At 38.3% G+C, this 26,346-nt stretch overlaps 2 protein-coding genes across 2 annotated transcripts in view; both read left to right on the top strand.

Moving 5' to 3' along the window:
* Nucleotides 1–356: 356 nt before the first annotated feature.
* Nucleotides 357–4,337, top strand: YOD1 (YOD1 deubiquitinase). The gene is made up of 2 exons (XM_060130249.1): nucleotides 357–699; nucleotides 1,687–4,337. Exons 1-2 carry the CDS (start codon nucleotides 357–359, stop codon nucleotides 2,388–2,390), a joined length of 1,047 nt encoding a protein of 348 aa, XP_059986232.1. The 3' UTR covers nucleotides 2,391–4,337.
* Nucleotides 684–26,346, top strand: part of C2H1orf116 (chromosome 2 C1orf116 homolog) — a 37,639-nt gene continuing 11,976 nt past the window's right edge. Inside the window, exon 1 of the mRNA XM_060130217.1 lies at nucleotides 684–699. The gene's annotated coding sequence lies outside the window, so the exon portion shown is untranslated. The remainder of the gene's footprint in view (nucleotides 700–26,346) is intronic.

Genomic DNA, 26,346 nt, shown 5'->3' with positions numbered 1-26,346 from the left:
CACAGACCATTCTTGGCATTCGTTTGCATTCCGAACTATGATTCTGTTTCTCCCGGTGTAGTTTGGAAGCCCCAATTTAATCATTTCCGACCTAATTGCAAGGATACATTCCACTGTATTCGATTCAGGAACTCCTTCCGCCGCTCTCTTCCCTTAAGCTTATATGCTTCCGACGCGGAGGGTACCTCACTCGCTCTACAGGTAGCAAGACCAGTCGTACGTTAGGAATACGGGTAAATCTTCATCCTTTGCCTCCTGAAGGAGGTGATGGTGAGAGTCAGTTATCACTTTAAGAGTGTGCTAAAACAGAAGCCGCAGAGTATCGCGAGAACTGTAACAACCAGCGACATCTCGCGATGTTTGGACCGGCAAAGGGTGGCTATTTTGGAGTCCACCTGCCGGCTTCTTACCCCGGCGGCGTCTGCCAACCTGCTGCCGGGACCAAAGCTGGCCCCACGGGTGTCTGGTCTGTGGGCGGCCGGACCGACACGATGTGGCGGCTCCGCTGCAAGGCCAAGGATGGCACCCATGTTTTGCAGGGGTTGTCCAGCCGGACCCGGATGCGGGAACTCCAGGGCCAAATTGCCGCCATCACCGGGATCGCCCCCGGCTGTCAGCGAATCCTCGTAGGATACCCGCCCGAGTGCCTGGACCTCAGCAACGGGGATACCATTCTGGAGGATTTGCCCATTCAGTCAGGTAAGGGAATCGAGGCTAGGCCAAGGCTAGTCCTGAGAGGTCGGAGAGAGGCATAAGGGAGAACAAACAGGGCGAGGTGGTGTGGGTCAGCTGGGGGCTTGGAGGAACAGGATAGGAAAGATAAAAGAACAGAGAACTCTGACGGAGGCCAGGGCAAGTGTCTAGCAGGGAGGGCCCAGCCTCTGTGAGAAGCCCAAAGCCTTGGACTAACCTTTCCTCAATCTGCTTTCTGGTCTCTCTTGAAAACGTCTCATTCATTTTGTTTCCCTCTGCGTCCGCAACAGTATTTTAAAAATGGGACCTATTTTCTCTGTCCTGATGGCTCTTTTCCCCTATATCACTGAAATAAGACAGCCGGTCTGAAGGATGTAGGATACTTTTTTGCTTTCCTGGTTCATTTTTGCAATCACCTTCATACATACTTACTTTGACAGTTGTATTCATTTTAGAGTTTGCTCTGACACACCCAGTAAAGGCCCTTTCAAGTTCTAGACAACAGCAGTTATTTCTGTGCAGTATTAAAACTTGAACAGCAATAATGGTAATTAAAAGCTTTCCGTTGTTGTATCAAGGATCCTGTAAACACTGAACAGGGTAGGTATGCAAGTTTCGTAAGGAGAGGGCCCCCTAGTGGCCGAGTCTGTGACAAACACCTTTTGGAAGTGTTTTTAAACTGCAGAGAGCAAGCTTAAGAAAATTTTGTTCTTGAAATGTATCTTTTTAAGCAAGTATGAAGGTGTATAATTCAGGCCCCTTTACTAAATGAGGTGCAGCCTAAAATGTTTTGCTCTTTGTTCCATTTGCGTCTTTATGAAGATACAGTGAACAGAAAGTGTTACTGGTCACATGTCTGCAAAGCTGTATTCTCCCTAGTAACCCCAGCTTATACTTTAACTCCTTCTGTTTGTAATTTACAGACTTGGTTAGTAAACACCCAATTTCACCTATACTTTCTCTTCAGTTCTGGATTTGTTTTATTTTTGACAGGCGACATGCTGATTGTTGAAGAAGACCAAACCAGGCCCAAAATGTCACCTGCATTTACAAAACATGGTGCTCCTAGTTACATCAGGGAAACTTTGCCTGTGCTTACCAGAGCAGTGGTCCCAGCAGACAACTCTTGCCTCTTTACCAGTGTGTACTATGTTGTTGAAGGAGGAGTCTTGAATCCAGCTTGTGCCCCTGAGATGAGACATCTCATAGCACAAATTGTAGCAAGCAATCCAGACTTCTATAGCAAGGCAATACTGGGAAAAACAAATCAAGAGTACTGTGACTGGATCAAAAGGGATGATACTTGGGGTGGAGCTATTGAGATATCCATTTTGTCTAAGTTTTATCAATGCGAAATATGTGTGGTGGATACACAGACAGTACGAATTGATCGTTTTGGGGAAGATGCAGGATATACCAAAAGGGTCCTGCTTATTTATGATGGCATCCACTATGATCCGCTTCAGCGTGTCTTCCCCAACCCAGACACCCCTCCTCTGACCATTTTCTCCTCTAATGATGATATTGTTCTTGTGCAAGCACTGGAATTAGCAGATGAAGCTAGAAGCAAGAGACAATTTACTGATGTAAACCGCTTCACCCTGAGATGCATGGTATGTCAGAAGGGATTAACTGGACACGCAGAAGCAAGGGACCATGCCAAGGAGACAGGCCATACCAACTTCGGAGAAGTGTGATCCATGCATAATGAGGATTGACGCCTACTACCTCACAGAGCCAGAAGGTTCTGGGTTTTCCAATAAGCTATTCGTAACCCTAAAGAACAAAAGGACACAATGCTTGAACCATCCTTTTAACCTAAAGCCACTAAGACACTGAATTCCTTGTTAAAATTAGTGTGCAAGTTTACAGATGTGTGTCTACAGTGGTGATACATGCCCTCTCTCTGCTGGGGTGACAGAATATAGGTGGTCCTTGCTACCTACTGACACTAACCTGAAGATTGACTTTTAGTATTATAAACTAGCACCCAGCAGCATTAACTTGTAGAAGAAAACAACTTCATATTTTGGGTAATGCGAAAGGCCTCAGGTGAGGCCACCGGACATAAACCACAATGTCTCCGGTAATTGAGTCCTTTTAAGAACTGAGTTAATAGTTTCTAAATTATGAATTGATTCCTCAAGTGAAGATACTCAGAATTGTCAAAACTGATTTATGTTGCAACTTGGTAGACTTTATAAATGTGTACTTCACCAGTTAAAAGTACATAAGAAGCAATTTTTACAGGGTTGAGTCTACTCCTTGAGAATGTTACCTAACAACAAGAACTGATAGTGCCCAGTTAAGGATTTCTAGTGTTATAAAAGTAGAATGTATTAGAGAGGAGGTGCCTGAGCAGATTACTGAAGCTTTAAAAGACCGTTGGCCTCATGTTTTGTGGGGTTTTTTTGTGATACGAGGGCCTCTCACTGCTGTGGCCTCTCCCGTTGCGGAGCACAGGCTCCGGACGCGCAGGCTCAGCAGCCATGGCTCACGGGCCCAGCTGCTCCGCGGCATGTGGCATCTTCCCGGACCGGGGCACGAACCCGTGTCCCTTGCATCGGCAGGCGGACTCTCAACCACTGCGCCACCAGGGAAGCCCGGCCTCGTGTTTTAATGCAACTCATTTATTCATCTTTGTCGCATTGGATAAAACTTTAAAATTAAGCAGGATATTTTTTTTAATTGTAGTTCCTTGAAATTTGAATGCTCTATTTTTGCCTTTCTACCTAAGATTTGCCTGGAGGGATTTGATTTCCTCAGCCTTTTGTTAAGAGCACTTCCTCCAACTCCTAAAAAAACTTTTCATCTAAAATTATAACGTGCTTTGGTTTGGTTTTTGTGAGATCTTTGGCTACCTAAACAGAATTTGTTTTCATGCTAGCCTTATCCCACCACTAATGCTCTTTTAAATGATTTCATGTGTCTGAAAATTAGCACTTTTATCCACCATCTTTTACCTTGACTTTTGCATAGTTTTAAAGTAATCGGGATAATAATATTGAATGAATTTGTTTCACTTACAAAATATGACAGTTTTTAAATCTTTGCCTTATTCAGCCTTCTCAGAATTCTGCTTCTTACTGATATTAGATGTGTAGCCATTTCCTTGGTGGGCTAATCCACAAGGCACACCCTCTAAAACTTAGCTTCACTATGAGATCTTCCAGATAAAAGTTTTCTACCTCTTTTCTTAATTCTTCTGACGATCAGGGATGCTAAATTATAATTTGTTATGCATTATCTTACATAATGTGAAGAGGCCTGATGTTGTAAAGTTTTATTATCTTGGTCTCATTTTTGATTAAGTATCTCACTTAGAAAACCAATGGTATGGGAATTCCCTGGCAGTCCAGTGGTTAGGACTCCGTGCTTTCATTGCCAAGGGCGCGAGTTCAATCCTTGGTTGGGGAACTAAGGTCCCACAAGCCGCGTGGCGTGGCCAAAAAAAAAAACCCAATGGTATACTTTAAAGCACATGTATATTTTAGCATATCTTCTTGGCAAATGTTTCAAAATTGAGATTTACTTTTAGCACTTTCACTTGGTAGAGATAGCCATATAAAATTAAGGAATATGTAAACAATTTAGGAGAAATGTACCTTTAAGGAACAATTCACAAAATATGCTTGAAATCATTAGATGACATTTCTTGAGTACCTTTTGTGTGAATAGGTCTTTTAGGCATTATAAGTTATTGTGGTCCCTATAGCTCAAAAGTGTTTAATTTTCTATTTAACTAAGCCTTAAAAATAGCACTTGTGAGTTTGTGAAACTTAATGTTTGGCGATCATAATGTGTACAAGTGAATATGATTGAATATCTCTTTGTACCTGTCATCAGGTCTAAAAGGATTTTGTATCTTATTTCCCCCAGAAAATATTAAATTTAAAGCTGTAGGTTAAGAGTATACCACTGGGTAGCACCCATCAAATTGAGCTTTATGCATCATTATTCATAAACCTTGCCTTCCTTTCTTAAGTGTTTCAGGGGCCAAACTTGATACTTGCTTACTGGAATTTTAGAGAAGTCTATTCATGCAACAGATATTTATTGAGTAATTTATAATGTCAGGTATATATTGATGCTTCCCAGCATAAATTTCTGTTGCTTTAAAATTGAGTATCCTTTATCTATCAATACATTTGATTTTTTTTAAATTTTGTATGGAAGTATAGTTAATTTACAATGTTGTGTTAGTTTCAGGGGTACAGCAAAGTGAGATATATATATATATATATAATTTTTCAGTCAATACATTTGATTTTAATTTAACAAATTTCCAATTAAACAAATGGAAAGAAATAGAACCTGATATTTTATAAAATTAAACCTGTTATTTTAAGTGGCTTTGTTTGCATATTTAAGCTTACTTATGCTTTTATAACAAGTCAAATATTTATTCAGGGGCTCTTAGTTTATTCTGTTTTACCTGTTAATTAGGTTGTGCATTCTTCAGTTGGACACTGATAGATCGCTCTCAATAATGACTTTTTAAATTAATCAGCTGCTGAAATTCAGCACTAGGACTTTTAAGTAATGTTCTGATTATGGGGAATTCAAGATGAAGCACTATTTGCAGATCATTTAATTATTGAGGATTTAAAAACCTAAACTTGTGCTAATTCTGAACTCAAGCTTGTAAGCCTCACAGAACTTAGATGTTTTTAATTGTACTTCTTATACTCTTGAAATTAGTTTATTAATGTCTGTAAATTCTAATCTTGAGAATTTTGAAATCTTGCAACAGGATTAAAAGAAACTTTTTCTTAAATTTGTTGTTGAGTAGAGTGAAACCCCTCTTCCTATTCATTCAGTTTTTGACTGCCATACAAGATTTTTTTTTTTTAATTAAAACGAGGATAGTTTACATTGGTAGCAGAATGAATGAAGATTGTGCTTTCCCATCCCCCACTCCTCCTTTCCCTTATTCTTCTTTTTCTTACTCTTCTTTGGATTTAAAGATTAGATGTAGGGCAATGAATGTACTTCTAGATAGAGAGAGTGATTTCAGAAGTTAATATCTCTGGGAATTTTGTGATGTGATAGCCATGTGAAGACATCAGTATGGTACATCTTCTGTTAGTGGTTCATGGTTGATTTCTTAATTGTTTCCCATGAATGGATAATGGGCACAGTCAAGTGATACCTTGAAAGGTTTGGGGGCTGGTCAGCTTGAGGCTGTTGGCAAAAACTAATATAGTCATACCACTTGATTATTCCATGAAGTTCAAGTCCCAGCAAAATCATAATCAGGAATGAATTAACATATTATTTAGCTGTACATGCCCATAAATGCACCTAACTTGCTTGTCTAGCTTATTCTTTCTATCTTGTGTAGGCATTAAAACATGAATGTTGCAAGTTGCCCTAACTGAACATAGTTTTCTATGTGTTTTTTGAAAAAATTGAATAGGGAGTTTAGAAGATTAGCAGCAGAGGGATTTTTCTTTTCTTTATGTGTCAGGTGGCCTTCCTAAACTTCCATATATTAAGATTTTTATGTTCTTTCATGTATTGAGAACACACATTTGTTATTATTTGCAGCACTTTAAAAATATGAAATAAAAGTTTACATGTTAGCCCTCTCCGGGGACCTTGTCAAAGACATTAAAATATAATTCTGGAACTGCCAACTATCAGTTCTTCTTAATCAGCAGTTACCATCAGTGAATAGTGTATCCAATGGTACAACATTCTGGTGTTTTGGTAACAGCAGAACTCCATTTCAGTAACTATTAGCAGCATGCTCTGTGCCCTAGCATTCAAAGTGTTACTTTTTTCTATAATGTGATTGTTCTTTATTCATTGTACAATGCAGTATTCATATTTGTCCTTGTAGCACAAAGATGACTACTACAACTTTGAAAAGATTAGATTCTTAAAACCCTTCATTTGTTTCTAAGCAAAATGATTTTGAGCTGATTTTTGAGTCAAAGGCCTTAAAAGCATCATGTGTAAGCAACATCATTAAGTCTAAAGTGAAACACTTGATTTGAATAAGCTAGTTTATTAACTAAAGATGTTTTCTTACTAAGAGTTATGGTATTTCAGCACATTTCATCCAACTTAAAAGATTATAAAACTTCCCTAATTGTGGAAAAGGGTTTGTTTGTTTTTTTTTCCTTCTCCAGAAATTAGTTGGCATTTTGTTTACAGTGCTTTGAGTATTTGACTTAGAAGAAATTATTATTATTGCTTTAGGTCTTGGTTGATAGAATTTAGAGGAGATTGGTAACCCTGCCGTGCTGTTTCAGAGTAAAGGGAGAAAGGGGCAAGAAGATAAAGTGCCACATAAACAGAAGAGATCCTCAAATGAATGCATTCCTAGTCTTGAATTATGCTTTTCAGAAAATTTTTCAAGCAATGCCTTTGCATCACCTTAACCCTTCTCCCCCATTTCTTGGCATAGAATGTAGCAAGGCCGTAATGGAAAGGCTTGTCAGTACAGTATAAAACCATGACTACAAGGATTTTGCTATAATGCTTTTTTTTTTTTTTTCTTTGCGGTACGCGGGCCTCTCACTGTTGTGGCCTCTCCCATTGCGGAGCACAGGCTCCAGATGTGCAGGCTCAGCGGCCATGGCTCATGGGCCCAGCTGCTCCATGGCATGTGGGATCTTCCCAGACCGGGGCACGAACCCGTGTCCCCTGCATCAGCAGGCGGACTCTCATCCACTGCGTCAGCAGGGAAGCCCTATAATGCTTTTTTATACTTGCTTTTAAAAATACAAATCTATGTCTAAGAGTTTAGGGATAGTGAAGATACGATTTAGTTATGTTGTAGGCAAACAGGTTAACCTAAGAAAGGTTTACAATTCCTACTAAGATTACATGAGCGTGACTCTATACTGGTATAGGATATGTAGTTAGTTGTAGCCTGTAAGTTACTTAAAAGGACCAGGGCACCTAATTCTTGTCAGTTTTCCAGTTCACCTTGGTGCCATTCATCACATAAGCTGTTTACAGGAAATATAATTTCCTTAGCAAAGAGTAACTTTTTTTCCTTTAAAAAAGTATTAAGTTTAAAATACAGAATAAGTACATATAGTCTGTCAAAAGGAATAGAGAATGACAATAGTCCTGTATTTCCTGTATTAATGCAGTAGAGGTTGAAATTCCTGAAGCAAGAAGAAACCCATAAAACTGTCAAATTTAGAGCTTTAAAATATGACTTGAAAAGTATAGGGAAGGACAAACAACAAAGTTCTGTTTCACTTGGCATAAGAAAATATTTTTTCTTAATGAAGATGGACAGTGCTTTCTTGTTTTAAAAATATTTTGTCTATTTGCCAGCATCTTTTCAAAGTTAACGCACTGCTGCTACTTGGGAGATGTCTACTTTCATTTTGTACAACTCTTATGTGATTTTGCCATTGTCATTAAGATGCATTGATTTTATGAGGTGTATAATTTTAAATACATAAATATTGTATGAATTGACTTGTTTTGAAGGAATAAATGAAGTGAAAATATTGTTGTCTGAGCATATTTTGGGGAGGGCAGAGGGCCAGTGAACAGCTGCTACAGTCAAGTTACATATTTATCATCACTGCTTTGACTTATGTACAAGTATCTGCCAAATCTCACTCTATAGGTGGAGTCTTAACCACTTGGATAAGAGAAAGTAAAATGTGTTTTCTTTTTAACACCAGAGGGCATTTGAAATTTCCCGTCTTTGACTCCAAACTTTCTGGTATGCAATCAGCTCCTGAAAGTTGTAATTCAATGTCTGTTGCTGACAAAGTGTCAAAGTGGAAAGGCTGAATGTTCCCTTTCATTTATAATAGACTGAGGTCTGTGTGAACTTAGATCTATCTGTTTGGAAACTGCAACATCTCTCTGGGAGAATTTATTTCATCTTTGATAATATCAACATTTAAACATTTGAAACAGCACTGGAGTTAGAATTGGCCAGAGTTTCGGCTCTCTAACTAAACTGAACTACTTACCCTTTCCTTCTCAATGAAAGCATAAAAATTATGGGAGTGGAACCATGCAATCTGATCAATTTGTGCATCAGGTCAAAATGTATCTTTGGGGGTCAACATAAATCCAACCTTAGAATAAGTCAAGCCAAACATCATATTAAAAGGTTTGTAAGGAGTCTCCTGGGATATGTGGTGGTAGTTTGTTGAACAATTAACTACCCATAAGGCAATGCTTCTCAAAATGTGTGCATCGCATTGCCTGGGAACTTTTTAGAAATGTAAATTCTCAGAAGTCAGAAATAAATGAGACCAACAGTCTGTTTATCAAGCCCTCCAAATAATTTTGATGATAATAAAAATTTGAGAACCACAACTATGACCACGGTTATATAAACGAATCGGTGTCAACTTCCAGAAACCTCTGATGGCTTATGTCAGTCCTATATCCTTGGCCTCATGCAGTCCGTCTTCATCCACTATTTAAAGACAGTTATTAAAGTTATAGATAACAATAGATGACAATTCAAAAATCTCAACAGGCTGAAAAATCCTAAGATTGAATACTCATAAATGTGAAGTCCTGCCCTTAAGTGCTAACACAACACATTATGTGAGTCCAGGATGAGTAAAACCTGGCTTTATAGTTGAATTGAGGAAGAAATAGCAATAGAACTTAACTATTATTCTGATCCCAACAGGGTGATATGACTTTGGTTGCAGAAATAGTTGCATTTTAATAGTTAAAAGATCTAGAAAAAAGGAAGCAATAGTATTAATGTATCCTACTTTAATCACATTGCATTGGTTTGGATGAGGGTTTTACTTGTAAAACATGATGAAAATCTAAGGTTTGACAGCTGTAATGGGATATCTGAAGGAACTGTAGACAATTACCTGTAAAAGAGAAAAGGGGTCTCAGATTGATGTGACGGCTAACTTCAAATCTGGGAAAGTGTTGTGTGAACGATGAAGTACATTTATTCTCCGAGGCTCTGAAGTACATTTATTCTCCGAGGCTCTGAAGGAAAGAACTCAGACCAGTAAGGGGTGAATATTACAAAGTAAAATTTACCTCAAAAACCTAACACAAATAGAAAGGGATGCTTTGATATTAAGGTCAAATATTGTGATGTAACCTCCTGCATAGTGAAAAATAGAGCTACAAGTCATTAGGCCCCTGACATCTTGAAAATTTTGTTTCAAATGCTAGTTATGAAATGAATAATTAAAAAAAGAACTTCTTCGCTAGGAAAAAAAAAAGCATGTGGTTTTCTTTCTTTTTTTTTTTTTTCTCTCTTTTTCTGCTCTTACCATCCAGTTAGTGTTTGGAAAGGAATGGCTTACACTCTTATTTAGTAATAATTGGGAGTAGTATATACTATGTTTATTATATCTCTAAATCTAAAATGAGAGGTTCAAGAATAGAAAAGCATCTCAAATACATTTATGTTTTAAATTTTTGTTCTGACTTGGATTGTCTTTATCTCTATTGTGTTTATAGATTTTGAGGGTATTTATCAGATGACATCAAGTGCCAGGGTATCATGAACATATTTTCCTACACTCACTAAAACTTTTATGACTTCCATATGTGTGAGTTTAGTAAAAAATCAAGAATTCATGAGAAACCAGCTTTGAGAATAGTCTTTTGTCTTTACTTTGGTAACTGCCTTCCTCATAACTGCTTCTCTGCCATTCTGTCTTTCTAAAATTCCTTCTGTATAACAAGAAGTGTTTTCTGATCTTACTATGATGGCATTTCTCTGTAATCAATTGAAGGGCTTCATTAATTGTTAATAATTAGAGTAGGTGTCACAGTGACTTGACCAGGTCTAAAACCCTAATGATGGCTCTCTTGAATAATTGCAGTAGGCTGAAAGCTGTTAATTTGGAATTGAAGCTTACTCAGGTCAAGTTCAAAATCAATGCTGAGGTTAAATACAAAATATAGACAAAATTATTCCTGATAGCCTCTTAACTGGCTCACAAAGTAGAGTATATAGACATAACCGTAACTTAGTAAGTCCAACAGAGCTAGTCCCCATCCCAGTGCTGGGAGAGTTTATGCTCACTCTCGGGTACAGCTCTTTGAGGTCCCAACCGGCAGTGAGTGTGGTTCACTAGGTCCCAACCATTAGTGGATCTGGACTCCAATCTCTGATCTCTTGCTTCTGTGGAGCTATCAGAAGCATCCCTCAGCATCTCAGCCACCCATTCTGGAATAGAGGAATGTCTCCAGAATAAAAGTGGTCCCAAATGTTGGTTGCATCACACCTGACTTCTATCCTCATCCTGATACAGGCCTTGGCAATCCTTCAAATTCTTCACTGTATTTTTGGCTTTCCACTGCTTCAGCAGGAAGGGTTTGTCTGAATGCCTAGCCCAACATTACTGGAAATGGAGGTCCACAGCAACACCTTTTTTATGATATTCAAAAAAAACTACCATAAAATGTGTTTAAAAAAAAGATATAATGTTGGAAATGGAAATATCACGTATGAAGCAAATGATTTAATAATTTTAGGGCTTCCCCAGTGGCGCGGTGGTTAGGAATCCGCCTGCCAATGCAGGGGACACGGGTTCAAGTCCTGGTCTGGGAAGATCCCACATGCCGCAGAGCAGCTGAGCCCATGCACCACAGCTACTGAGCCTGCGCTCTAGATCCCGCGAGCCACAATTACTGAGCCTGCGCACCACAACTACTGAAGCCCACACGCCTAGAGCCCGTGTTCTGCAATAAGAGAAGCCCGCACACTACAACGAGGAGCGCCCCCCACTCGCCGCAACTAGAGAAAGCCCGCGTGCAGCAACAAAGACCTAACGCAACCAAAAATAAATAAAAATAAAATAAATTTATTTTAAATAATAATTATACCATCAACAATGGAGGGGGGGATAGTGAGAATTTGTCAGTATTTATTTTAAAGGAAGAAGTACTTTATCAAGTAACAATGAATATGTCTAACACAGTTCACTTCAATCCTGTTGGATATTTATGTTGAATTAAATAGAAAAAGAAAATGTGTCCTTTATCATAGAGTAAGAATTCTTTTTAGAGTTTATTACATGGGATATTTCACAAAATTATCCATCCTAATTGTGGACATAACTTTACAACTATAGAATTCCAAACTTCCTTCTACTATGACTTAAATACTTTGTATTAGGATTGATAAATCTTTCTCTTATGAATTTTATTAGACTGAATTACTTCTCCCAGAGCTTGAATATTATGGAATAAACTAATCAAATCAAGTTTTTTAAACCTACAAAACTAAGGAACAGACTTTGAATTATGTTCACCTTCTGCCAAAGTGACTCTTCCCATTAGACCCTTCCTTTAACATCCAGCCGTATTTTTTTTACTCTTACTCTATAACAGTGAAGACTGAGAAAATGATCTTGAATTTGGCTAGAAACAGCTAAAGTCAGTATATCTCAGATAAATTGTTAAGCAGTTTTCTTTAATTTTACTTCTTATACCATATGGTATCAACTACCTCAGGATTACAGGGATAGTCATTCACTCAATAAGCATTTTTGAATGTTCATGTTGTTCTAGGAACTGCACTAGGTGCTGGGTATACATAGGGTAGGGGAGGGGAAACACAATGCTATAAAGAAATAGAAATACGGGTGCTATGACGAGAATAATGGTGTGGGAGAACCTAAAGTGATTAATCGGGAAAGGCTTTTTGAGAAAGTGACATTTGAGCTAAAACCTGAAGCATGAATAGGAGTTAGCTGATGAGTAAGAAGAGCATTCTAAGTAGGGGCTATAACACTTGCAAACACTATGTTACAGGAGGAAATGAAATATTTTCCAGGCCAGTCTGGCCATAGTGTGGTAAGCAGGGAAAGAGGAACATGAGATGAAGTTTTAGAAGCAAGTATTCAGATTCGCAGCATCTATAAGCTATATTAAGCACTTATCCTTATTCATATTTACCACATGTTATTTGCTTATTTTATGTGTGTCCCCAAATAGTTTGTCCATGAGGGCAGGGACCAGTTATTTCTTATTACCATTCTATTCTGAACACCTAATAAGGTACTAGATATATAGTAGACATTCAGTATTTATTTAAATAAATGAAAATATAAACAAATGATGTTAATGTGTAATTTAGGAATATCCTAAGAGCACTGGGAGGACAAAGCACTTTAAAGAAGGCATCAAATTTATGTTTCTCCAAGTTATTTTAGCTGCTCTGTAGGGAATGGATTAAGGGGTCAAGAGTGGAAGTGGAGGACCAGTTAGGAGGAAGCTACTGCAGTAATATGTATATGTGATGATGATGGTGATAATAATTATAATAGCATTTGTTGAGTGCTTACAATGTACAGAGCATTGTCATGTATTATCTCATGTAATCTTCACAATAACTCTATGAGATAGATACTATTATTCTGTATTTTGTAGGTATGGTTACTGAGGATTAGAGAAGTTTGATAACTTCTTCCAGGATCAAAAGCCAATAAATGGATAATAGCTTGGACTAGGTAATGTCAATAGAAGAGGATCATTTTAAGATTTATTTTGGAAATAGGATCTCTAGGACTTGGTGACATGAGGAGTAATAGGGATGCATCTAGAATGTCTCTCAGGATTTTTACTCAAGCATCTGGTGGATGAAAGTGACATTTATTGACCCATGGAAGATAGAGGGGAAGAATATTTGGAGGGAAGAGAGAAAATAAGACTTTGGACATGTTAGGTTTAAGATGTTTGTGAGTCATCTGAAAGGAGATGTCATAAAGGCAACTACAGGCCTGAAGTTAAAAAAATATGTCCAAAGATTAAGATCTAAATTTTCAATTTCTTGACCTATAAATAGTTACAAGATATAAGAATGGAAGAGATCAACTAGAGAGAGTGTGTAAAGAGAGGAAGGCTCATCACCAAACCACAGAGAAACTGCCAACATTTAGAAGTCTGTTAAAGAAGGAGAGCCACCAAGGCTAACTGAGAGTTCAGAAGAGATCAGAGGTGTGTAAGAATTTCTTGTCATGATATCCAAGAGAATATGGTTATTTAAGAAACAGAACCGTTTGTTGGATGTTATACAAAGGTCAAATTAGAGGAAGCTTAGAGGAGTCTGTAGAATTAGGCAACCTAGAGCTCACTGATGAACTTACCAAGAGCTATTTCAGGGAAATAGTAGAGAAAGAAGCTAGATGGATGTGGGTTGGAGTAAATAGGATGTCTGGTTAAAGATAGTAGGTTGAACATATTCATTGGTCGTCTACTCTCCCCAAACTGCATTAAATAATAATTATGGGATTTTAAAAGGCAGAAACTCTCAAGGACAAAGAGATGATAAATAATACCAACAAAATTTTGGAAGATAGCCAGGAGTTGGATGAGTGATAACAGACCTAGCAGATTTGAAAAAGCTGAATCCTAAAGCAGCAACCCTATTTTTCCATGGAGCTCCCCTCAAATTCAGGAATTGGTGGTGTTAATACCTCTGGAAACAGGGGTGGAAAAAAATCATGAAAATGGAGAATCTGGTTAAGAAATATACCTTTCAGATCTCCTCTCTCACTCCGAGCAACTAAGTGCTTGCTACATCGCCTCTAGTTGAGGGCAAAACAGAGGGTCTCTGTACTAAAATAAAGAGGATGACGCGGTGTTTTTATATGCTGAATGTTGAGACAAAAAACCTTCTTCTGCCACTAGGCTCCAAGAATGCTAGTTGCCAGAATTACGCCCTTCAGGCAGGATTTTGGAAAACTCTTCTCTGAGGAACAACACCAACGAAAAAAACTAATGATATTGACATGAAATATTTTCCAATCAGCTGGCCCTACATGATCACTCTACAGTAAATTCCACAGTAAACCAGCCCCATCCACACCACAAAACTTAGTTTTTGCCAAATTCTTAAATTTGAGTGGATAGTCAAGAATCATCAGACATCTGAAGATACTCTTTAATAAGAAACACAAAAGTGAAAACAAACTTAGGAAAAAAAATAACATGGAATAAACAGAGACTATGGTGACAGAAAAATACTAACATTGTATTTACACATATATTCTTAAAGTAGTAAGAGAAGATTTTGCATCAATGAAACTACAGAAAAATATGATAAAAATTCAAAAACAAACAGTAATTCTTTGAAATTAAAAATACAATAGCAGAAAGAAAATGCAACAGAAAGCTGTAGGTAAATTTTAAGAAAGCTCCCAGTAACAGAGAGATAGAGGTCCAGTCCAGGAGGTCCAACATCCAAATAGTGGAAGTTCCAAAAAGAAAGAACAGAGAAAATGGAGGGAAGGAATCCAACAACTAATAGTTCAAGAAAATGTCCCAGAACTGCATGTCATGAGATTCTAGATTGAAAGGATTTACCAAGTACCCAACATAGTACATAGATCCACTCCAAAACACAGCATCATGAAAATTTGAGAATACTGGAAACAAAGAGAAAGCCCTAAATTTAGAATCATAAATCCTTTTGGCTTTTCAACAGCAACACTGAAAGCTAGCAGACATTAACCTAAAATTCTATACCCAGCCAAATTAGCAATCAAACATGTGGATGAAATAAAAGATATTTTCAGACATATAAGATCCTATGTGCTCTTTCTCAGGAAGCTACTGGAGAATGTGTTTTGCTAAAATAAGAGAGCTAACTCAAGAAAGAGGAAGAAGATATGAGATCTAGGTAATACAACAAAAGAAAGAGGTGAAAAGATTTTTCCCAGTAGGATGATAAAGGCAGATATCAAAATGACAGACATGCAACAGGCTGGAGAAAAACCTATCCAAATGGAAGTAGATCAGAATGCCCTGGAAAATATTTCTTCAGGATGAAATTAATAGAATACTATTAAATCTGAATGTATTGAGAGAAGATTTACATAATGGGTGGGGGTGGACAGACAAAAAAGATATATAGAAAAGGAAGAGTAAACATAGTATATCTCAAAGCATTAACTCTCAATAGCATTTATTTAATGCAAAAGCAGGGAAGCAAATCAGGCAGTTTGGCTCCAGATAGACTATACTGTAGTATTGCACATTTGAATGCTGACAGGAATTATTATAGAAGAAAGGTCGAAATGATGATGTATAAGAGAGGATCACAGGGATGGAGTTCATAAGATGAGATCCAGAGTACATGTACATCATCTGGTTTTATAGGAAGAATATTTCCTTTGTTGTACCAAAAGAAGAATAACATGGGTGCAAAGGAAGGTAGGTTTGTAAATTTGATGATGGAAATATGGAGTTCCTGCCTATTGGCTGCTGTTTTCTTACCAATTTTTTCTAATTTTGTGGCAAACTCATTTTCTGAAAATAAAGGAAGCAAAAGAGGAGTGGAAAATTTGAGGAAAGGGAGGTCTTGGAAAATGGGAAATCCAACTTCCTAGAGAAATGTGGTAATTGCCTGGGAGTATATAGTACCCGTTTGAGGTTGTTATTCTTGAGTTTATAATAGTGCCAATCTTCTTTACTTTGAATTTTTTTTATTGAAGTGTAATTTACAATATTATATTAGTTTCAGGTGTACAGCATAGAATTCAGTATTTTTATAGATTATACTCCATTAAAAGTTATTATAAAATAATGGCTATAATTCCCTGTGTTGTACAATATATCCTTGTTGCTTATATGTTTTATACATAGTAGTTTGTATCTCTTAATCCCATACCTCTGTCTTGCCCCTCCCCTCCCCTTTCCCCATATATATATATATATATATATGTGTGTGTGTGTGTGTGTGTATATATATACACACATACCACTTTTTCTTTATCCATTTGTCTGTTGATGGACACTAGGGTTGCTTCCATATCTTGGCTATTGTAAATGACTATGAACATATGAACATTGGGGTACATGTATCTTTTCAAATTAGTGTTTTTATTTTTTCCAGATATATACCCAGGAAAGGAATTGCTGGATCATATAGGAGTGCTATTTTTAGTTTTTTGAGGAACCTCTATACTGTTTCCCATAGTGGGTACACCAATTTACATTCCCACCAACAATGTACAAGGTTTCCCTTTTCTCCACAGCCTTGCCAACATTTGTTATTTGTGATCATTTTGCTGATAGCCATTCTGACAGATGTGAGGTGGTATCTCATTGTTGTTTTGATTTGCATTCCTCTAATAAATTGTGATGTTGAGCATCTTTTCATGTGCCCACTAGTCACTGTGTCTTCCTTGGAAAAATGTCAATTCAGGTCTTCTGCATATTTTTTGATTGAGTTGTTTTTATTTTTGATATTGAGTTGTATGAACTGTTTATATATTTTGGATATTAACTCCTTGTCACTCATATCATTTGCAAATGCTTTCTCTCATTTCATAGGTTATCTTTTCATTTTGGTGATGGTTTTCTTTGCTGTGCAAAAGCTTTTAAGTTTAAAAGAAAGATTCACAGATATGGAAAATAAACTAGTGGTTACCAGCAGGGAGGGAGAAGGGGGGAGGGGCAAGAGGGGGAGGAGATTAAGAGGTACAAACTTTTATGTATAAAATAAATAAGCTACAAGGATATATTATACAGGGAATATAGTCAATATTTTATAATAACTATAAGTGAAGTATACCCTTTAAAAATTGTGAATCACTATGTTGCAACCTGTAACATATAATACTGTACATCACTATACTTCAATTTTTTAAAAAGCTTTTAAGTTTAATTAGGTCCCATTTGTTTATTTTTGCTTTTATTTCTTTTGCCTTAGGAGACAAATTTTTTTTTAATTACTGAGATTTACGCCAAAGAGTGTTCTTTCTATTTTCTCTTCTAGGAATCCTATGGTTTCAGGTCTTACATTTAGGTCTTTAATCCATTTTTATTTTTGTTTATAGTGTAATGAAATGTTCTAATCTCATTCTTTTACATGTAGCTGTCCAGTTTTCCCAGCACCATTTATTGCAGAGTCTCTCTTTTCCCCATTGTATACTCTTGCCTCCTTTATTCTAGAATCATTGAGCATATAAGGGTTTGGTTTTGGGCTGTCTATTCCATTCCATTGATCTATGTGTCTATTTTTGTGCCAGTGCTGTACTGTTTTGATTACTATAGCTTTGTATTATAGTTTGAAATCCAGGAGTGTGATAACTCTTGCTTTGTTTTTTCTCTAGATTGCTTTGGCTATTTGAGGTCTTTTTGGTTCCACACAATTTTAGGATTATTTGTTCTAGTTCTGTGAAAAATGCTATGGGTATTTTGATAGGGGTTGCCTTGAATCTGTAGATTACTTTTCATAGTATGGACATTTTAACAATATTAATTCTTCCAATCCATGACCATATTATATGTTTCCATTTCTTTGTGGCATCTTCAATTTCTTTCATCTTCAACTTCTTTCATCAATGTCTTGTACTTTTCAGAGTATAGGTTTTCACCTCCTTGGTTAAATTTATTCCTAGGTATTTTATTCTTTTTCATGCAGTTATAAATAGGACTGTTTTCTTAATTTCTCTTTCTGAGAGTCTGCTATTAGAGTATAAAAATGCAACAGATTTCTGTATAATAATTTTGTATCCTACGATTTTACTGAATTCATTTGTTAATTCTAACAGTTTTTTTTTGTGGAGTCTTTAAGGTTTTCTATGTATAGTGTCATGCCACTGGCAAATGGTGACAGTTTTACTTCTTCTCTCCAATTTGGATTCCTTTTATTTCTTTTTCTTGTCTGATTGCTGTGGCTAGGACTTCCAATAAAATTGGTGAGAGTGGGCATCTTTGTCTTGTTCCTGAATTTAGAAGAAAAGCTGTCAGCTTTTCACTGTGGAGTATGATGTTAGCTGTGCGTTTGTCATAAATGGCCTTGAGATATGTTCCCTCTATACCAACATTGATGAAAGTTTTTATCATTAATGGATGTTGAATTTTGTCAAATGCTTTTTCTGCATCTATTGAGATGATCATGTGATTTTCATTCTTACTTTTGTTAATATGGTGAATCACATTGATTGATTTGTGAATCTTGTCCATGCTTGTGACCCTGGAATAAATCCCACTTGATCGTAGTGTATGATCCTCTTATATATTGTTGGATTTGGTTTGCAAATATTTTGTTGAGGATTTCAATATCTATATTCATCAGAGATATTGGCCTGTAACTTTCTTTTTTGTAGTGTCTTTGCCTGGTTTTGGTATCAGGGTAATGGTGGCCTCGTAGAATGAATTTGGGAGTGTTCCATTGTCTTCAATATTTTGGAATAGTTTGAGAAGGATAGGTATGAGCTCTTCTTTATATGTTTGGTAGAATCCCCCCTCTGAAGTCATCCAGTCCTGGACTTTTGTTTGCTGGGAGTTTTCTTGGTTATAAATTCAATTTTACTACTAGTAGTCATTCTGTTCAAATTGTCTGTTTCTTCTTGATTCAGTCTTGTCACGTTATATGTTTCTAGAAATTTGTCCATTTCTTTTAGGTTGTTCAATTTGTTGGTATATAACAATTCATAGTATTCTCTTATGATTTTTTTGTATCTCTGTGGTATCAGTTATTTCTCCTCTTTCACTTCTTATTTTATTTGGGTCTTCTCTCTTTTCTTCTTGGTGAGCCTGGCTAGAGGTTTATCAATTTTATCTTTTCAAAAAAAACAGGTCTTAGTTTCACTGATTTTTTCTATTGTTTTGGGGGGGGGTCTCTATTTTAGTTATTTCTTCTCTGATCTTTATGATTTCCTTCCTTATGTTTACTTTGGGCTTTATTTTTTCTTCTTTTTCTAATTCCTTTAGATGGTAGGTTATTTGTTTATTTGAGATTTTTCTTGTTTCTTGAGGAAGGCTTGTATCACTCTAAACCTCCCTTTTAGAACTGATTTTGCTGCATCCCATAGATTTTGGAAAGTTGTGTTTCCATTTTCATTTGTCTTGGAGGATGTTCTGATTCCTCTTTGATATATTCATTGACCCACTGGTTTTTTAAGTAGCATGTTGTTTAGTCTCCACGTGTTCGTGCTTTTCCTATTTTTCTTTCTGTAATTGATTTCTAGTTTTATATATTGTGATCAGAAAAAAAATGCTTGATATAATTTCTATTCTCTTAAATTTATTGAGACTTGTTTTGTGGCCTAGAATGTGATGCATCCTGGAGAACTTTCCATGTGCACTTGGAAAGAATGTGTATTCTGCTGTTTGTGGATGGAATGTCCTGTAGATATATACTAAGACCAACTGGTCTACTGTGTCATTTAAGACCACTGTTGCCTTATTGATTTTCTGTCTGGATGATCTGTCCATTGACTTAAGTGGAGTGTTAAAGTCCCCTACTATTACTGTATTACTGTGAAGTACACTTTTTCCCCACAGCTGATCACTGCCCCCACCCTGTTGTGGAGCCACACTGCAGGGCAGGTGGGACCCACATGGATTCTTCGTGTGTATCAGGATGTAAGCTGTGGTGGACTGGCCACCATCAGAGTTCTGGGTCTCTTCTGAGGCACTGCTTGAGCACATGCCAACAATGGCCACCACCACCACACCCAGATGACACTCTGGGACTCCATTGCCTCTGTGTCCCACGGCCGAAATTCTTCTCTGGTCACAGCAGCCCTAGATCCAGTGCCGAGCTACAACATGGAGTAAGTGAGACTGGACCATTTACTTGACTCAGACTGGGGCACATGCAGAGGTGGTCAGGGGAAACCCAGCAGCCACTAGAGGAGTCTTCAATCCAACCTCTCTACTCTGCCTTGGGGACAAGCCAGCATGCATGCACTCCTCAAGGGCAAAGTTCAGGCTTCCCTCAGCCCTCCTGTTAGTCCCAGTGGTCCTCTGACCAACGAAGGGGCTCATCTCCCTTGTGTAGGACCCCAGGAGTGGGGTGCCCAATCTGTGGCTCAAACCACTTACTCCCCAGTGTGGGTCTCTGCCCGTGTAATCTCCCTTTTCCTCTGAGTCCCCTTCCAGGGGCACAGGTCCCAACCTGATCACTTTTCTTTCCTTCCTATCTGATTTTGTGTGGATCTTTCTTACAGCCTTGTTTGTACAGAAGTCTTTCTGCAAGTTTACAGTTAGTTTTCAGAGAGAATTGCTCCACATGTACATGTATTTTTGATGTGTTCATGAGGGGAGGGGAGTCCCACATCCTCATACTCTGCCATCTTGATTGATTCGTGGTGTCAGTCTTCTTGTTGTGTGATCAACAAGAGATGTTAGTGATTTGAAGGAATCCAATGATAAAAAAAAAAAGCAAGAGCAGGAAATTCTGACATGTGGAGTAGAAGGTTAAAGTTTACATTTCTGGGTACCTAGATACTAGCAGATAGGAGGGAAATGGTTACAGTCTAATCCATCTGTCTGGCTTATAACTGTTACTATAATATAAGTATGTATTCCATGGTTCTGTATACTGCTAACAATGAATAAAATAAATATTAATATATTATACTCATAGTATACTTAATGCAAATTCTATGACAAGTGTTCCAAGAAATAACAAGTTTGAGAAGCAAAATATATTCTTGAATTGGCAATTTCAACAAATGACTTTGTGTAGAGCTATGAGGAGCTTGCTGGGAGATCCAAATATTGTCCATTTATGTTCCCTAATATTTTCCAGTATTGAATATTTGCTATAAGCTACAGTTCTTTGTAAATACTATTAAACTTGATATTTCTCATTTATTAAACAATGTTTCAATACAGACATCGATAATAATAAATAAAGAACATAAAGAATGTTAGAAGCATGTTAAGAAAGATAATTGAAATCAGTCAGCCCATTGCCAGATGCGTTTTAAGTTATTGCAATGTAAATTATCGTCAATTGGGGGCTTTCATAATATCTCAGACTCATAGGTATATTCATAACATCAAAAAGTCAAAAACCTCTGAAACAGTCCTGATGAGCCAATGCCTACTACTTTTAAGAGTTACTCACAGTTTAATAGTATGTCAAGGGACAAGATTTGGGGAAAAAACAATAAGTAAAACTGTAGCAGTAGATGGGTTATCTACCAACGCTATCTCCAAAAAATGAATTTTTTAGGACAAGTTTGTTAAATAAAAGACTTCAGTTTCCCAAAAGTTTATCATCAGTTTTGACATTAATATATAACTACTATAATATAATAGAAGAATTATACATAGAAAAATTTGGTGCCCTTCATGAATTCAAATTTTTCAGGGAGAGAAAGAGGACGATTACATCCTAGTGGGTTAAATCTAGAGATATGTTCATTGTGTTAAGAGATTACAGTGAAGCAGCACCTAACATCCTATTCCAAAAGGTGGTGCTTGGGCTGAACCTTGAAGGAAGGCTAAGACTAAGCCAGGAGAACAGGGTGGGAATGGGTCCAAGCAAAGGGTGCAGCCCAGTAGCATGAAAGCATGACAGTTTCAGAAAAATTAGATGTGACTGTAGTAAAGAATATGGATGAATACGTGGTGGGGAAATGCACATAGGCCCAGTTTATGAAGGTTTTTTTATGTCTTATAGGGACTTTGAATTTCATCCTGAATGCTATGAAAATACCTCAAAGTATTTTAAGGAGAGGAATGACAATTCAGATGTGCCTCTATAAAACGAAAAATGTGAAACAAGGAACTTCTGTAGTTTCTTCCATCCTCAGTGGTCTGTGATCCTACAAATAGTGAAGTCCTGATCAGAGTAGAGAGGATGAAGAGCCAGAGACAGTTATGAGAGTGATCTCACAGGAGCTATGGGAGGATTGCTGTGAAGTATTGAGTCTGGGGGCTGCACTTAGCTGGCATGGGGATAGAGGAGAGAGGCCAGAGGTAAGACGGGTTCCATTTTGAACATGTTAAGATTTGGCATTCCTTACAAAACCCACTGATGCTACTAGATGATCTCAGCCCTCCCCTCAGACTTTCATTAACACTGGGAAGAAAAGGACTACTGAATCCTCTAAATTTTTATGGTAGGTGGGCCAACACTGCTCTCAAAAAAGAAAAAAAGGGAGAAAAAAAGCTACTCCCAGCAACTACTTAATGATTAAGTCATTTCAGAACTTCATCCAAATCCACTTAATTACACCCTTTAGTTCCCATCTAATTAGTTTAGGCTTAACACTAATATTAGTTTGGTGAGAACTTGCTGATCTATTTGATCTCTTAATCTGGCCTATCAATTCCACAGTTTATAGCCAAGTTATAACCATCCTCGTCTGAATCCTTTCCCAACTGTTCTCTCTTTAAAGCAAGTTCTCGCTACTTACTACTCGAAGAATAAAACCTTCCCTCTCCCCAACAGAAGTACATTCAGAGACCCAGCATGGAGTACCATGCCCTACACCATGAACATAGTGGGTACCCAGCATTTCCTAGGGCTGGTGATAATACATGTTCAAAGTAACTTCATTTTTCCTTTGGAGAGGAAAAGGAGAAGAAAAGCACGGCTAGGATGTGACTGTAATATGAATGAATAAGTATCATGAATGGTTAGAGTGGAGGTCCACTGTATTTTGCAGAGAGTCCAACTTTATAAGGGGCCCAAAGAGGAAAGATTGACCAATGACTGTGGTATATTTTGGTTTTAAGGTGGTGTGTGTGTGTTTGTGTGTAGGGGAAGTGAGTTGCCTCAATGGAGAGGTGGTACTGAGAAAGGAAATAAACTAGTTTCGGACAGTCGAGAAGATGACTGCACCACAACAGCATGCAAGGATGGAGAAGGAGTGAGGACACAGATGAGTCAGGTGGGCTGGACTGTAATTAGATTCCACAGTCAGGTCATCAAATAGGAATTCATATACAAAGAGCAACAACACACACTGCTCCTCAAATGATGATCTACATCAACCAGGGAGCCTTAGTCTCTCAGGTTTCTGACTTGGGAAATCCTCTTTCCCCTGGTCCAGACCTCCTTCTCAATTCTCTTGGAACTAAGAGACTTGGTATTTCTTTCTTTCTTAGTAAATTTATTTATTTATTTTTGGCTGTGTTGGGTCTTCACTGCTGTATGCGGGCTTTCTCTAGTTGCAGCGAGCGGGGGCTACTCTTTGCTGTGGTGCGCAGCTTCTCATTGCGGTGGCTTCTCTTGAAGCAGATCACGGGCTCTAGGCACACGGGCTTCAGTAGTTGTGGCTCGCGGGCTCTAGAGCGCAGGCTCAGTAGTTGTGGCGTGCAGGCTTAGATGCTCCGGGGCATGTGGGATCTTCCCGGACCAGGGCTCGAACCCGTGTCCCCTGCATTGGCAGGCGGATTCTTAACCACTGCGCCACCAGGGAAGTCCTGAGACTTGGTATTTCTCCAAGCCAAAAATAAAGAAAGCAAATCAAAACGAAGAAAGATTCCAAGCAAAACATTTAAAGATATAGAGAATGAAAAACACCAAATTCAGAATAGTGATTTATTTCAGTTGGGGGTGTATGTCTGTTTTGAGGAGACAGGAAGGAGTGGGGAGCAAAGTTTGTTAGCAGCTTGAACTGTAATGTTAATGTTCTATTTCTTGAACTGGGTATTAGGTACAGTGGTGTTTTATGCCAGAATATCTGAAATATTTCATAATTTTCAAAAAGAGATGTTAAGAAAAGGAAAGAGGAGCTTCCCTGGTGGTGCAGTGGTTGAGAGTCCGCCTGCCGATGCAGGGGACACGGGTTCGTGCCCCGGTCTGGGAAGATCCCACATGCCGCGGAGTGGCTGGGCCCGTGAGCCATGGCTGCTGAGCCTGCGCGTCCGGAGCCTGTGCTCCGCAACGGGAGAGGTCACAACAGTGAGAGGCCCGCGTACCACAAAAAAAAAAAAAAAAAAAAAAAAAAAGGGAAGAGTAACAGAAAGATCATTTTGTCTATGTCCCTACTACTACCTGGGAAAAGATAGGGGCCCTTCCTAATTATTCTACTTTTATTATAAACAGAAAAACTGTTCACAAACAAGACTGTGCCTCCTCTCATCTCTGAGGTTAATGCTCACAAGTCAATTCATTTTTTTAGCAAATGTTCAAATCACACACCTATGAAGCTTGATCAACTTCAGTGACTCCATCCATGGGTGTAACACTAGTTGCATTGAACTTCTGATTCGTAGCTTCCTGTTTTGTTAGTATTATGACATCATACATGTTTGAATGACACATCAGGAAGAGAGGTCATCCTCCTTAAATGTTCAATCAGTTCTGTTATCCACATGCCGCTGACAGGGTGCTGAATTATTCCAGGCCTCCTCAAACCTCCTTTCTCCTCACTAGTCCTGCCCTACCTCTTCTGTACCTAAGCCCCAGGGTCACTGCACTTCTGCAATGATCACATTGCAGAGACCACACAGAGAAAAGATGAAAGCCATGTGTCATCTTGTTATAAAAGACATGAATAGGGCTTCCCTGGTGGCGCAGTGGTTAAGAGTCCACCTGCCGATGCAGGGGACATGGGTTCGTGCCCCGGTCCGGGAAGATCCCACATGCCGCGGAGCGGCTGGGCCCGTGAGCCATGGCCGCTGAGCCTGCGCCCCGCAACGGGAGAGGCCACAACAGTGAGAGGCCCGCGTACCGCAAAAAAAAAAAAAAAAAAAAAAAAAAGACATGAATAGCTACAAGACAGAAATGAGACAAGACAGGATAAATCTAGTTATTAGAATTAGACCTGCACATTATCTGTGTATTTCATGTTTCCTACTTGGGATTTTTCTCCAAAATAGAGGCTGATTGGCCTCATACTGATAGATGGCAAGCTTGATGTCAAACTGCCTGAGTTGAAATCCCTGCTCTGCCACATCATAGCTACAAGATCTTGAGCAAGTTATTTAACCTCTTTGTAAAATTTGTATATTAATAGTGCCTACATCCTGAAGTTCAGATAAAGAGTAAATGAAATGATGCATGAAAATGCTTAGCACAGCACAATTCCCAGTGCATAGCAAGAGCTTAATAAATGTTGGCAATTACTATGTGCCTTGATTTTAATTTTTCTTTCTGCCCTCTGGTATTGAGGATAACATATATCCAGGAAAAACCAGCTTCCAAGCAAAAGGCACATCTGGTAAAAGTGGCTTCCATTCCTGGAGGAAGATTCCTTCCTGAAAGCCTTGGGTTCTTCCAACTACTCTCTTCTCCTTACTCTCTTCTGGTTGTTTTAACTTACAGGTGCCAGAAATCGGCTACTGGAAGGAGATAGGAGTTGCTAAACTGGTTGGTAGCTTCTTTTGTTTTTATTTCTTAATCTTCATTGCTACCTTCCATGCACAGCTAAAAGGGACCAGAGACCCAAATGACAGCACGCATGTTCCCTCCCTCAAGGCTGTCCAGTCGCTTTTTCATCAGAACAGGGACCTCTTGGGGGAGAAAATGGTTTTATTTCCCCCAGGAGTAAATGAGGCCAAGAAGGTCGTTGGCAAACTGTAGGGCAATGGTTGTCTCAGTGCCAGCATCTCTTGCCTTAGACGCCTTTTTTCTGTGGTCCTGAGTGGAGTTGCTAGGATTATGAGCCGCTAGGAAAAAGCTTGAGGATGACAGTGACTCTGAAAAGCTAAAAAAGCGAGTAGCAAAACTGGCCACAAAGGATTTTAACTTGCAGAACTCAGGGGAATACTTCGAGAGGAAGAAGGCAGTTATAGATAGAAAATCAAGTTTCAAACAGACACACGGAAAAGCATACTGCCTAGTGGACTGTGTTTCTTTATAACAATATATTTTTTTAAATAACATGCCGACTCTCCTTCCGTCCAGTCTCAGCCCAAACCGGTCCCCCTCCTTCCAGCCCTCCTCTATTATTAAAGGCTCATTATTGGCTCTCAACGAGGAAGGGAGAGCAAGAGACGATTGGCTAAGTGAGAGCAGCACCGCCC

Source organism: Lagenorhynchus albirostris, chromosome 2, assembly GCF_949774975.1.
Source record: "Lagenorhynchus albirostris chromosome 2, mLagAlb1.1, whole genome shotgun sequence".
In the NCBI taxonomy this organism is placed as follows: Eukaryota; Metazoa; Chordata; class Mammalia; order Artiodactyla; family Delphinidae; genus Lagenorhynchus; species Lagenorhynchus albirostris.
This window is presented reverse-complemented; position numbering and strand designations above follow the sequence as displayed.